Raw genomic sequence first — 15409 nt, forward strand, 5'->3', positions numbered from 1 at the left:
AGGAGTGGGCCGAAGCAAGAGCTTTTAAGCTTTTAAGCCCCCACCCCCAAAATCCATGCAATAAAATAATACAAAGGAACATAGGGCAAAAGGAACATACTGTAAAGGCTCTAATACTGGCCTGTATTCCATTAGCGGCCGGGTCTCAAACAGAGGCCGGGTTCGCGGCTGGCGGAGGCAAATTAAAGCCGGTCTCAGGCCGGGGCTTTTATTAGAAACTATAGCGGTAGAAATATTCCCCATGTTAGGAATTTGTCTCATACTGGTGTAAATGGAAACTCACGTGCAGGAAGTAACAAACAGGAACCCGGGCCGATGTGAACGCTGCGGAGGAGCTGATCCGAGCGTAACTTTGACACAGATTTAGCCACTTTTCAAACCTCCTCTGACGATATTTGGAAACAGGGCAACAAATGTTGTGTGACCCTCCAGGGTTTTAATAAAGTCTCCATCGCGTCTTCAAAGCACGTCCAGCTGCTCCGTGTGCAGGTCAGTCCCACGCCTCAAAATAACTCCTCCCATCAGCGCGAGCGTCTCGTCTTCTCTCAGGTCAGTCTCATGATCGATCACAAACACAAACGCTCCGTCTAAACTCGCCTTTTACACAAGATAACAACAAATAATCCGGTCCGCGGTAAAAACGAAACAGAAACCTGCAGTGACATTGATGTCAAAGCTCCGCTAACAGCAACGAAACACTTCCTGCTGTCCCGACAAAATAAAAGGCGTCAATGTTCCAGCCGCTGGGAGAGGGTTTGAAATGTTAATTAATAAATGAACCTAATATTTTAGGTGCAAATGGACAAAAATCTTGTTTTTCTTCCTTTTTCCGGACGTCCGTTTTGCTCAAATAGAAATAATAAATAATAATAATAAATAGAAATGGCTAAAAAGAGTGAAAAATTGCGTTACCCAAAAGATTCTATTTTCCCCCTCGGCGAGGCCACGCCCCCTTCTATGACGAGATGCCGTCTGTATCTATCCTGTTGAAGTTACATTATCAGTAATATAATTATACAATTGGCATTTTAATTTTCCTCATTAGCAAAAGAGAACCTTTCACTTCAAAGCAGCTATTTTAACACAGACCAAACTGACAACTATTATTTTAAATATTCGCATAATTAATTAGCAGAAACAGAAATGAAGCACAACTACAACAGCTGTCTCGTTTTAGTACAAAGCAAATAACAAAAGGCATTAACAACTTTCTTTCAGATGGTTCTCAATGCCAAACGATATAACTGACATAACATAACATAACTGAAAGTCACTCGTTTTTGTTGCTTTTTCATCACTCTTCTTCGTCGCTTTGGTGAAGTTTTGTCTCTTTTTTAGTCTTATTTTTGTCACTTTTTCGTAGTTATTTTTGTCGTGTTTCTGTTGTTTTTTTGTTTCTTGCTCTTCACTTTTCTTCGTTGCCTTTTTGATGCTCTCAGTGGTGCAGCTGTAAACGTTTTTTAGTATCTGAGAGTCTAAAGTCTCTCAGTCTGAGATGGTTCAGGCGTTGGCGAGACTTTTTTACTAAGGTTTTAGTACGTTTTTAACCTCTTACCTCTTAGAAGCTTATGATTGACTGGAGAAAATGGGATCCGTTCAGGTGGGAGTTAAGAGGTTAAAGGAGGTCTTCAAAAGGTTTTACATTTGACTCTGGGGTTGCTGCAGATACCCTGGTTTTGCTCAGGTTTTTTTGTTGCTTTTTCTTTGTTCTTTTGTTGTGTTTTTGGTACATTTTTGTCTCTCTATTGTTGTTTTTGTCGCTTTTTTTTTTTTTTTTGCGTTTTTGAAGAAACCTTTAGATTTGGGTAATGCCAAACTGGAGAAGTTATGTGGTTCTACTTAAGTCACAAACATTTGAGGAATATATAATATATTATATATGCATATTATAAAGATCCAGCAGTTTCTAAAGTTTGTGTCTAAACAAACCTTTCAGCCTTGGTTGTTTTTGAAATTGAACCCAAACATTAAGTTCCCACCTTAACCAAGCGCATTTTCTCCAGTTCGGTTTTACCCAAATCTAGAAGCTTCATGATCGGAGCTGACAGCCTACGGGCCAAGCTAATAAGACCAAAATACCAAACACTTTGTCGTGTTTTCATTGCTTTTTTGTGACTTCAAAAAGAAACCATTCAGACTTGGATGATTGTTTAGTGGTGTCTTCTTGTGTGTGTGAGGTTTTGACGAGCTGCTGACCTCCGCTGAAAAGTCCAAGCTCTACACCGCCATCGGCTACAGCGAGACCGCGGCCAACCCCAACCTGCCCAAGGAGGTGAGTCACCAAACCAACCGGAGGGCACTTCCTCCTTTTGTGATACAACAGCGCGTTTATGTAAGATTATGCAATGTGATCCACCGGCGTGTGAAAGGCTCTTGTGTTTTCGGTCTTGTCTCTCAGTTTGAAGACATGAAGGTGGATTTCCACATGGAGAAGCTGTCCGTGTCCATCCAAGACGACAGCGACAAGAACGAGATCCTCCGCCTGACCGTGGGGGAGCTCATGTCCACGCTCACGCAGCGGTCGGGGGCACAGGCGCTCAAGTGGGTGCTCCTTGTGGAACAGGTTATCCGCAGGGTCTTCTAAAGTCGCCTCATTAAGAACCCTAATAAATATTAAAAGTATTGAAATGATTTTCTAGGAGTGAAATAGGTCTGTAGTTTGTGAAGTGATTTCGATTTCCATTTTTGAACAATGGCTTAGTCAGAAAGAAGTCTGTCTGTAGATGAGATTACACTGCGTTCCAAATTATTATGCAAATTGGATTTTTGTGTCAAAAAGGTACTAAAAAAAACAATAATAATGAAACTCATGGATGGTATCGTGTCTTGGGGCTCTATGAATCACTGACATAAATCTCAGAGACCTGGGATGATTAGTTGTCGGGTTAAGCCCAGTTAAGGGAAAAACTACTGAAAAAGGGTGTTCCACTTTATTATGCAGATCATCATTTTCAAGCAATATGTGAAAGAATAAGGGTCTTTCTGCTGATGAAAAGCGCGAAATAGTTGAATGCCTTGGTCTAGGTTTGAAAACCTTCGATATTTCATGAAAGATTAAGTGTAATCATCGTACTGATAAGAGATTTGTGGATGATTCAGAGCACACTTCGTTTTGTGCCGATAAAGGCACAATGTGGACGGTTTCTGCCAGACAAACACATCAGATTAAGAGAACAAATGCTACAAAGCAGCATACAGGTATTTGAAGCTGCTGGTGCCTCTGGAGTCTCCCGAACATCAAGGTGTAGGACCCTCCAGAGGCTGCAGTTGTGCATAAACCTTCTATCCGGGCCTCCCCTAAACTGGTAATTGAATGTTCAAGAACAGAAACGGCTGCAGTGGCTCAGAAATACATGAGGACTCATTTTCAAACAGTCTTGTTCACTGATGACTGCCGTGTAACCCTGGATGGTCAAATCAATGGAGTAGTGAATGGTTGGTGAATGGCCACAATGTCCCAACAAGGCTGTGACATCAGTAAGGAGGTGGCGGAGTCATGTTTTGGGCCAGAGTCATGGGGAGAGAGCTGGTCGGCCCCTTAGGCCCTTTTAGGCTCCCTGAAGGTGTGAAAATGACCTTTGAAAAATATGTGGAGTTTCTGACTGACCACTGTCTTCTATGCTACAAAAAGAAGAGCCGTGCTTTCCCAAACAAGATCATCTTCATGCATGACAACGCACCATGTCATACTGTAAAGAAAACCTCTGCATCACTGGCTGCTATGGGCAGAAAAGGAGAGAAGCTCATGATGTGGACCCCATCCTTTCCTGACCTAAACCCTGTTGAGAACATTTGGAGCATCAACAAAAAAAACTTCTGTGAGGGTGGGAGGCAGTTTTCATCCAAACGGCAGCTCTGGGAGGCCATTGGCTTGTTGCACGGTATGGCTATGCTAGTTCCTCTGACCTGAAGTTGTGAGCGCTAGTACTTCCTGTCTGTATTCTTTTCCTAGAGAGATGCGCTCGGACCTCGGATAATAATCATATTTTCTACAGATGACATGGTGGGCGAGTTGGTGAGTTTCTGGTAGATGATCATTTACTGTGTGTTCAAATCTTAATGTAGGATGTAACGAGTTCCGAGGAGACACCTGTGATCATAAAGGATTGATAGCTTGTCTTGAAGCTAAAGGCTAACATGCTATAAAAAAATGGAATAAAAATATATAGCGCTAAAAAAATAAAAGTAATAATTTATATTTGAGGCACTATTTCAAATTGCATAATGCATGAAATTAATGTTAGCCTTTAGCTTCAAGACAAACTCACTGAAACATCTCCTCCATGGAAATATTTACTCTGGGCAGCAACTCGTTCACCTGCAGGAAGTGATCGTCTACCAGGAACTCACTGTCCACCACAGAATCTGTAGGAAACCCGATGATTCGAACGAGTCTAAGCTAATCTTAATGGAAATTAATGCGGACAGGAAGTACTAGCGCCCACAGCTTCAGCTCAGAGGAACTAGCGTAGCCACATTGTGCAACAAGCCAATTCTGACATCCTGCAAACAAATCCAAGCAGAAACTGTCCAAAAAGTTTAATGGATTTAAGAATTTTGAAGCTGCTATCACACAAGGGCTCCTATGTTAAAGTATAACTTGACCTGTTAATATTTTTTTGATTGAAATAGCTTTTGATTTCAGTAAATATGACCTCCTAATGCTACAAATACAACAAATGACCATTTTCAGTTAATTACAAGCTTTAAAATGTATTGAAACGATGAGTTGCATAATAACTTGGAACAGTGGATTTTGAGGTTTTTACTATATTTATTTTTGAAAAAAATACTGTTATAACTAGGAATTTTTTTCCACCACATTTAAATGATCCTCTACCAGTTAAAGACTTAAAAATTATGCTGACTCTCATTTGAGTTGACAATTTAGAAAATCTTAGAAAAATGTCATTTGCATAATAATTTGGAACGCAGTGTACATAACGCTAACATAATAGCCCTGCTCACTTTAAGTGCAGGTGAACGTTTAGGTCTACAATGATGCAGACCAACGTTAGCCATTCAAATGTAGCTACTTCATACTGGAAATAACGTTAGTTTGGAGGGGTACAGTCTACAGAGTAGGGATGGGCATCGTTAAACGGTACCTACTTGGTACCGACCGAAAAGCTCTGGTCGGGGGTAGTATCGAGAAACAAAAATTCTTTTGGTGCCAACTTTCGGTTCTTTTTCTCTTCAGAAGTCTAAAAAGCAACATGAACGTGTGCGCAGATAATGAGCTGCTTCAGCACAAGTGGAGCGAAGAAAAGCTGTAACTTACTAAACTTTTGTAAAAGAGATGGCAAAGCCACGGTCCTGACTGAGCCAGGATTAAACCAGGACTTATACCGGTTGTAAAACCCAGAGCTAAACTAAACTAGTTATAAACCAGTACTAAACCAGGAGTCAGGACTGAATAAGAAACCATAGTTTTTAGGCAAATTGAAAAGCAAAACAGAGCAGCGACAGTAAGAAAGACTCTTTACCTTTAGCAACAGGAGATGCGGATCAAAGATTGTTTCTGTTGTGAGCATTCACTCTGTATTAGACATTTTTGGTACAGTTTTGGTCAATTATTAGTGGCAGAGTGAGCGCTCACACCATGTAAGGATCTTTGACGTGTGGAGTTGCTTTCGCTTCGTCAAAGTGCAGTGTGTTTAGAAAAGTTTATCTGAAAGAAACCGTGTCCTGATGTGGATCTGACTCTGCAGCTCAGGCGGTAATAACGTCCTTTCTGTCTTTTTATCGCTGCTTAAGTGGAAAATGTGCTCAAAACACAAAGTTACAGGCGACGCTGCTGCGGCCTGGGTAGCTTCTGTAAACTTCGTCTTTTTCCTACTTTTTTTATACCTGTTTTTTTTTATTGAATTTAAATAACATAGGTACCGAAAAAAGTACTGTTAAGGCACCAGCACCGAAAAGCAGGTATCGTTGTGGTCGAAATACGGTACTGCATTAGTACTTAATGTATTACACTAATACAAGTTATTCCATTGTGTATCTAACCGATAGGTACAAGTTATTACATATTGTAACAGAGCACATTATATTGTACTACATTTAGCTAGGTACAATGTATCAAGGTACTATTAAATAAAGTATATTGCAGACTTAAACATAGTTTTCCAAGAGAATATACTGCAGGTGATATTGCATTTTTGAAAGACGAACACTTGTCAAGAAAGATTAAGAAGAAAAATTTGAGTGAAATGATTGCTGAAAAATCCTGATGTGCATTACATTTGTATCCATTTTAACAGTACATTTGAAACAGTTTTGCATAATTTATGTTAATTTAAAATAGACATTATTTTATTGGACAAAAAAACAACAACCTACCTCTTGCTTGTTGGAAATACCTTAAAAGGCTTAATGTATGCCAAAGTAGAACCCGTCTCTTCTCAAACGCCCCCCGCCTGGTTTGTTTCTCCAGAGTGGCGGCGGAGCTGACTCTGTTCGAGGTGACGGGCCTGGCCAAAGGGCACCCGGCCCCCACCCTGCTGTCCTCCAGGAAGGCGGCCACGGCGACGGGCACTCCTCTGCTGAGCCTCCTGTTCGAGACCAACCCCATCGACGAGTCGGCCAACCAGCGCCTCCACGTCCACTCCCAGCCCCTGGAGATCATCTATGACGCGGTGAGCGGCGGCGGCGTTTACATCATTTCTATATACGATTATGGGCTAAAAACCTCCTTTAAAGGAGGGTATCATGCAAAATGACTTTTTAGAGCTTTGTACTATGTTACAATGTTGTACTAATAAGCTGAATGCCTGTTGCATTATGGGTAATGGAATTTCTTTTGGTTACCAAACAATATTGATAGTTAGCGTAAAGTGGCGAAGAAAGCTCTGATTTGGACCGTTTTAACCGCTGGAAAGTTGATTTAAAGCGTTTTTTTTTTTTTTTTTTAAAGCATTACAATATTAGCTTAAAGTCTATTTTTACAACCTCTGCTTCGTACAAAGATAAACAGAAACTGAAAGAACTGAATGGCCGACCCTTGAAGGCAAGGCAAGGCAACTTTATTTATACCGCGCATTTCGTACACAAGGCAACTCAATGCTCAATGTGAAGGCGACTGTCCAGGGTCTGAAGCTGTGGCCTCATGTTGCCGATATTCAGGACATTTAAACTGGAATGAGAAATAAAAACATAGAATGATTTTTTTTTTTGTCATTAAAGTGCAACTAAACGGGCGTGGCAGAGCCTTTCCCCACCCACAAACTAAAGTCAAAAAGTGCTGAGAAAGGGGTGGTCTCGGAGGCTTTGGGGGAGACGAGGGGGGGTGAGTGTGTGGGCGGGGTCTGCTCTGTTGACAGTCTCAGACCACGCCCCTAGATCTGACAGGACACAGACGGCTGTTACCGCTGTCACCACTGTGCGCAAGGTTTATTTTTTCGTAGGAGAGTTGGTACATTCTCATGACTTGTGATTGCTTGATGTAGCAACTAGTGATGCGGGTCAGGGTTTTTTTCAACCCGCGGGTCCCGCATTTGGAGCAGGTTCTAACCCGACCCAGCCCGCCCTGCAACCATTAAATATTACGCCTTACAAATATGATCCAGTACCGGCGTGTCATCTCTCTCTCTCTCCCTCCGAAGAGCGCTGGGCAAGAGGGAGAGAGGAAGAGAGCAGAGGTCGGCCTAACGCGAAGTCACACACAGTCGCACATACGGTGGAAAATAGGAGACATGAGACATGAGCTCCACAAAAGCGTTCTCTGGATCACAAGCTGCAAAACGCTGCTTGTTTTATGAAAATCCGACGTATATTTACGCCAAAAACCTGCTGTAAAGACGGTGGAACCCGCAACCCGCGCATCACTAGTAGCAACTATCCTACGAAAAAAAAAAAAGATGGCCGCTGGTAGACGACTCGCTCGCTGTCAGTGACTGCGAACAGAGAGAGAGCATCGCACAGGAGCTTTTCTAAGGGATTTATTCCTCTACACCACCTCAGCTGAAGTGTGAGCATCGCAGGGGCGCCATCTACTGCTTTGACTCATGAGCTCGGGCGGTGTGTGCGCGACGCGTGTCCTGGTTGCTACGTGACGGAGGCGTGTGTGGGCGGGGCCACAGAGGCACAGAGGCAGAACCACGGGCAGAACTGATGACGTTTTGTGGACGCCGTGGACACACTCTCCTCCAATCGCAAAATATCAAATGTAGTTGCTGCGTGAAACCAGTAGGGGCGCTAACCCTGCGGTTTTAGACACAAAAGTGAGATTTTGAACAAGTTTGCACTAAATGTCAACATATTGACTGGGACATGTAGCTAACTCTATTCAACAACCATTTAGACCGTTTATCAGCAAAAAAAGTGGATTTGGTGTTTAGTTACTCTTTAAGGAGGTGGACAGTAAACAAAATCTTTTTTTTTTTATTATTGTGACCTGATCCACATACACATATGCCTCTAAATTGACTTATTTTTTAAAATCACAATCCTCATTAAAGTGGTTCATGACTGACGCGTGTCTAAAGTTTGTTTCCCGTCTTGTGGCAGACCACGGTGAACGGCATGGCCGCGTTCTTCCGACCTCCAGACGACCTGCCGTTAGACGAGCTCACAAACGCAACGCTCATGAAGCTGGAGCAGTTCAGAGACCGCACAGCCACCGGTCAGTCTGGATTACTCTGTCATTGTCCTGTGCACACGACTATGTCTTTACGTATCTGTGTTTCAAAGTCCGAACAATGATTTTATTTGTATCACTGACCTGTTTTTCTAATGTCTGTTTTTGGTGTATCTAATATCCTGTAAAACATGTGACTTTAACGCTGTCGTACGTCCTGCAGGTCTGATGTATGTAATCGAGACCCAGAAGACCCTGGACCTGAAGGTCAACCTGATGGCCTCCTACGTCATCATCCCACAGACGGGTTACTACGACAGCACTCAGAACATCCTGCTGCTGGACCTGGGTCACTTCCAGGTGTGGCGGTGCTCTTTAATTACCTGTTTATTCACCTGTCTGAGGGACGTGTGGATGAAACGTGTTTGATGTTGTGCTAGATGTCCAGTCAGAGCAGAAAGGACCTGCCCCAGCTGTCCGTCACCTGCAGCGACATCAGAGACATCATCTCCAGAGCCTACGACAGCTTCGACATCCAGCTCAGTAACCTGCAGTTCCTCTACAGCAGACCAGGTACCGCTCTACAGGAGAGACTGTCAGACTTCTGCCAGACATTTTCAATATACAGTGTGTTCCACATGACACATTCACCCAAGGCACTTCAACAAATATGGATAATTATCAAAATGTGTTTTTGTGGGTTTGATATAATAACTTTATTGGGGTTTTAGATAGGGCTGCTCGATTATTGAAAAAATAATAATCACGATTATTTTTGTCATAATTGAAATCACGATTATTCAAACGATTATTTGTTGCCTTTAAAAAAATCCATCAAAAAAGTGACAAAAATCCATCAAAAAAGTGACAAAAATCCATCAAAAAAATGACAAAAATCCATAAAAAAAGTGACAAAAATCCATAAAAAAAAATGACAAAAATCCATAAAAAAAATGACAAAAATCCAGCAAAAAAATGACAAAAATCCAGCAAAAAAGACAAAAATCCAGCAAAAAAGTGACAAAAATCCTTCAAAAAAGGGACAAAAATCCATAAAAAAATTGCAAAAATCCATCAAAAAAATGACAAAAATCCATCAAAAAAATGACAAAAATCCATCAAAAAAATGACAAAAATCCAGCAAAAAAAGACAAAAATCCAGCAAAAAAAGACAAAAATCCAGCAAAAAAATTACAAAAATCCAGCAAAAAAGTGACAAAAATCCATCAAAAAATGACAAAAAAGTGACAAAAATCCATCAAAAAAATGACAAAAATCCAGCAAAAAAATGACAAAAATCCAGCAGAAAAAAAGACAAAAATCCATCAAAAAAAGACAAAAACCCAGCAAAAAAGTGACAAAAATCCATAAAAAAAGTGACAAAAATCCATCAAAAAAGTGACAAAAATCCATCAAAAAAATGAAAAAAATCCATCAAAAAAATGACAAAAATTCATCAAAAAAATGACAAAAATCCATCAAAAAAATGACAAAAATCCATCAAAAAAATGACAAAAATCCATCAAAAAAGTGACAAAAATCCATCAAAAAAGTGACAAAAATCCATCAAAAAAATGACAAAATCCATCAAAAAAGTAAAAAAAATCCAAAAATTAAAAATTAGAATTAAAAAAAAAAAAAAGTTTTAGACTTAGTCCTTAGAGTTAGAGTTACTCTAAGTTAGGACATAGAATTCCTTAATAAAATGTTTAAAGCACGCGGGAATTCACGAACTTCAAGGGGCAGTGCGTTGGCGAGACGTCCACTACAAATTCATGACCTATGAACAAACGCTTTTTTGATCTCCCGATCCGATATTTTGACACTTCATGCTGGCCGATCCGATCCGATACAGTGTTTTTCTATAACAAAACAGGCAAATCATATAATACATATCATTATATATTATATATTTTAGGCTATATATTAGTACAGTCTTTTCTATAAATATTCAATAAGTTTTGGATTTAGCTTTGAATGTTTAATTAGAAGGTTGGGTAATACAAAGGCTAAAATGGGGATTTATCATCCATCCATAAATTTTCTTCACATTGCACCAGCCCCTATGGCTCCTCCTGCAAGTGATGGGTCCACAGAAGGACGGCCTCATGGTTCTAACAGGGCCTGTTGGTCTCTCATAAGGGCTTTGTCTGACACGTCACCCAGGACCTGTTTGCCATGGGACAACAGAGCTCCAGGATCATTCGGGCGCTCAATCCCCTCCACCACGTTAAGGTGGCGACTCCACGAGGCGGCTAATTATTATGCAGAATTATAAAGAGCGCGCACCTATGAGAACGCTCTCATCTCCGCTGTTAAGACTCGATTCTTTCTGGCTCTTCTGTAAAAGCGAATGACAGCACTGCAAAAGGAACCAAGGACTCTCAGAATGCCCGGATCTGCTCCTCACATCATCAGCTCACCCTCTCATCAATATCCCAGACATGTTCCTAGTCAGCTGCTGTGTGTTGGTGTAGTTCTATACTTTTCAGTGAATGATGTCAAATCCAGTGCTTTTCGTTGACAGAGGAAGACTGGAAAAAGGCTCGTAAGCAGAAGGAGTCGCCCTTCCACATTCTGGAGCCCGTGGACCTGCAGGTGGTGTTCAGCCGCGCCATGGTGGTCAAAGACTGCCACATGGCCAAGTACGTCTCCAAAAAACGTGATCCTACTTAAAATAGCGAAACCTTCTGACTGCTCTCACCACGTCTGTTTCCACCTGCCCAGGTATAAGATGTCGGGAACGCTGCCGCTGCTGTCTCTGCGGATCTCCGACGACAAACTGCGCAGCGTCCTGGAGCTGGTGGACAGTATCCCTCTGCCCGAGAGTCGCCCTCCTGCCCCAACCAACCCTCACCAGGGCTCCATCAGGGTACAGACAGACACAGACACCTTCATGACATTAAAAAGCATGAAATTGGACTAAAATTGGTATTAAATCAAATGTTTGCGAGGTTTGAAATCAAATCGACTCTTAAATCGATCACATTTTTGGGGGAAGGAAAATTGTCCAGCTCTAGTTCGGTTTTTACTCAAATCTAAAAGCTTATCGACTGCAGAGCAACAGAGTAACACCTCATTTGAAAGCTAAGTCCTACAAAAGCAACTTTATTTGTCATGTTGTCGCCGGCCTTTTTGTGGCATTTTCTTTTTGTTTTTTCATTGCTTTTTTGGGGGCTTTTATGTCGTGTTTTTGTCACACTTTGTTGCTCTTTTTTAAAGCTTTTACATTTGGTTATTGCCAATCTGGAGTTAAAGGTGCTCAGTTCAGGTGGGGGTTAAGAGGTTAAAAGATCTTTATCCTGCTATTTTAGCCATTCCAAAGTAAAGTATAGACATCTATATGATATATTGTACCTGTACCACTATGGAGCACTAATGTTTGTGATAAATATAAGTATTTTCTGGAGGTATTTCTACAACCCAGAAGACATGATGCTTGGATTCAGTGAACTCCGCAACCTCGCTCCGCTTATGTACCTTTAGCAGTAGTAGAAATATAAATACCACAGCAAAAAGTGAAGTTACTGCACAGTGCAGTTAACACGCACACTAACACTCGTTTTGATTGACTCACCGCTCTGTCCTGGCCGCTCCATCAGGTGTTTACTTTATGGGACTGGCGTTGGTTAAAAAAGTTAATCCTGTTTGATTCAGGCGAAGGTTCACCAAACATCCATCAGAGACAGTCACAGAAAAACACTATTTTGGTGAAAGCCACTGAATCCTGGGGAGAAATTCCAACTTCTGGCGAGTGCCCTCTTCTTTAGGAAGGTTGAATAAAGTCCTCGTAGCCAAAAATGCGCATTTCTCTGTGACATTATCGCTAGGTAAGAAAAAAGAACAGGCGTGTCCAGAGTAGGTTAGAAAGAGCTCCTTCTTTACAGCTTTCGGTGCAAACATGACATCTGTTCAGACGCTCAGGGGTTGCGTTTTTTTTCCTTGCAGGGTATAGCATGATATAGGCCAGGGGTCGGCAACGTCAGGCCCGGGGGCCAAACCTGGCCCTCCAGCACAGAACCTCTGGCCCCCCAGATGATTTTGAGAAATATTATTGTGCAAATAAGAGATCAAATACCTGTTAAAGTTGTCTAGAAATGCGAGAAATAGTGTCCGTATTTTAATGTCCTGTCAGAACATCCCGCTTGGTCATATATAATGTTAAACAGTGATTCTCTACTGGCGGGTTGGGACCCAAAAGTGGGTCACGGAACCATTTTCAGTGGGTCTCAAGTCTATAGGGAACTTAAATTCAATATTTTCCATCTGAAATTGCATGGAAACACTAACTGTGCCTTCAGTTTCAGTCTTAATGGGAAATCTACTGCTTGTCCAACAAGAACTTGTGTGGAAAATACAATATTTTATACAATATATGGCCCTGCCACCTGAGAACTGATGTAAAACATTGGCATTTGCTGAAAATAGTTCTTTACTTTAGGCTACAATGTTGAGGTTCGGCCCTTGGGTGTTTTGGGAATGATGAAAATCGGCCTCCACGACGCAAACTTGTCGACCCCTGATATAGGCCTTTTAAAGTTAAATGTTCCTGTCTCTCTGCCAATTTACTTCTGACACGTTTGTTGGAAGAAATAGTCGGGTGACACTTAACCTGAACAAGTGCACAACACAGGCATCGCATTTAAGAAGAGAATAAAAATATTGTCCCACATGCTTTCCTGTCTCCACCATTTTGCTCCTTTGTCTCACATCCTCTCTCTCTCTCCTCTGTTCAGCCAAAGTCCTTCACCCCTCGTCTCTCTCAGAAGAGACCGCTGAGCCTGGCCAACCAGCGCAACTCGCTCATATTCGAGTCGTGTGAGACCATCACCAGCCTCTCTTCACTGGGTGAGTTACAGAGTTACTTTTCTTTACAGCCCGGACTGTAGGAATCATGTGGAACTGTCTCTCTCTCCCAGGCTCTCAGGAGGATCTGTTCTACGACGCTCCCAGCTCTCCCATCGACGACAAGGCCTTCTTCCCTGATAACCCCCTGCCTCTGCGCTCCATCGACAAAAAGAGACATTTGCTCAAAGACGAGGCCCAGAAGAACATGACCGACTTCTTCTTGAAGTTTGAAATCAGCGAGGTTCGTAAACACTCGCAGTAACGGATGCCTTAGGTAGGGCTGGGCACCGTTAAAGGATATCTGTCTGGTATCTGTAAGAAAGTATTGGAACCGTAAAATAAAATCTTCTATAACTGCCTCTAAAATCCTGCACTGCATCTCAAAAAGTTGTTACTTCGGGTCCGAATTGACTCTGTGCATAACTTCATATCATATCATATAGAAGGTGCAGTTACACGTATGACCTGAGGTGGCAGTAGTGAGTGTTAAATGGCCAACTTGCATCTAGCCCCTTTAAAGGAAGTGACTGTTGTTTCAGCTCACCTAAATTATTTTTTCCCCCATTCCTTTCTCAATTTTTCCCATTTTTTCCCCCTATTTTTTCAAAATGTTTCAGATTTTTTTGCCCAAAGTTTGCTCCATTTTTCCAATTTTTTCTGCTAATTTTCCCCCCTTATTTTTGCTTATTTTTTATTACTAATATTTTCCCTATTTCCTCCCATTTTTTCCCCCAATTCTTTTTTTTTCTGAATTCATTACCAATTTCCTTACCTTTTTTTTTCTACACTTTTTATTTTTGCCCCAGTTTTTTCTTGTTTTCCCAATTGTATCCTCATTTTTGCTTAATATTGCTTAATATTTTCCCTATTTCCCCCCATTTTTTCCAATATTTCCCAATTTATTCCCTTTTTTCCTAATTATTCCCCATTCTTCACACATTTCTTTTACATTTTTGCTGAGCCTGATATTGTATTGTATCGTTCAGGTATTGTTAAAGTACTGGTATCGAAAAAAGATCTACTGTTCCCAGCCCTACTCTTAAACTGTACATTCTCTAAATGAAACACTTTACACCTGTGTCCTGTTGCTTTTCCAGTTTTCCGTGCAGTTGTGTCGTCTCTGCGAGGGCGAGGAGATCCCCGTGCTCCATCTGGACATCGAGGGACTGGGCACTGAGCTGACCATCTGCACCTTTGATATGAAGTCGTCCACTTACCTGCGGGAGATCTGCCTCAAGTGCCCCGAGTACATGGGTCAGCCGAGCAACAGTGGTTCTCTGATCTGTAAAGGAATGTATGAATAAACAAATGTTATATTCTAGATTCTGAAGACAAGCAGGTTCAGCTCATAACGACGCTGGACAACGCAGAAGTGGACCTGCTCACCTTGGAATATGTCAAAGTACGACTTTATTACTTTGTGCCAAAATGAAGGCTTTCAATTTCTTTAACCTCTTAACACATAAAGACACATTATTAAAACTTACGAAACTAGACACTCTATTACACCTTATTTGTGGTTTTGATAGCTCATGATGAACAGAAGTGAAAAGTACATTGGGTGCAGGCGTACATTACATATATATACACTGCTCACAAAAACTTAAAAATCCTAGATGTCAATCAATTCGATTTTTCGGATGAAAATCTTTATTCATAGTGTAGGGCAATGTGTTGAGAACAAAATAACATAAGAATGAGAAATGGAAATCAAATTCTCAGTCCCTGGAGGTCTGGATCCAAAATTATAGTCAAAATCAAAGTGACAACTCAGGTCACTGGTTGATCCAAATTCTGTAGAAATTCCTCCAAACGAGTCTGTATCATCCTCAGTCGTGTGTGTGGCCTCCACGTGCCTGAATGCACTCCCTACAACGCCTGGGCATGCTCCTGATGAGACCACGGATGTGGGATCTCCTCCCAGACCTGGATTAGAGCATCAGTCAGCTCCTGGACAGTCTGTGGTGCGACGTGGCGTTGATGGAT

General features: G+C 41.5%; 1 protein-coding gene across 1 annotated transcript in view; it reads left to right on the top strand.

Moving 5' to 3' along the window:
* LOC306960671 (intermembrane lipid transfer protein VPS13A-like) overlaps positions 1-15409 on the top strand; it is a 79836-nt gene that overhangs the window by 10292 nt on the left and 54135 nt on the right. Inside the window, exons 16-27 of the mRNA XM_079553144.1 lie at positions 2178-2272; positions 2399-2541; positions 6434-6635; positions 8506-8620; positions 8799-8935; positions 9016-9148; positions 11103-11220; positions 11303-11447; positions 13312-13423; positions 13495-13664; positions 14521-14677; positions 14746-14825. Of these exons, the coding sequence (XP_079409270.1) occupies positions 2178-2272; positions 2399-2541; positions 6434-6635; positions 8506-8620; positions 8799-8935; positions 9016-9148; positions 11103-11220; positions 11303-11447; positions 13312-13423; positions 13495-13664; positions 14521-14677; positions 14746-14825 (1607 nt within the window). The remainder of the gene's footprint in view (positions 1-2177; positions 2273-2398; positions 2542-6433; positions 6636-8505; positions 8621-8798; positions 8936-9015; positions 9149-11102; positions 11221-11302; positions 11448-13311; positions 13424-13494; positions 13665-14520; positions 14678-14745; positions 14826-15409) is intronic.

This window comes from Gobius niger (assembly GCF_951799975.1).
Source record: "Gobius niger genome assembly, chromosome: 1".
NCBI lineage: Eukaryota > Metazoa > Chordata > Actinopteri > Gobiiformes > Gobiidae > Gobius > Gobius niger.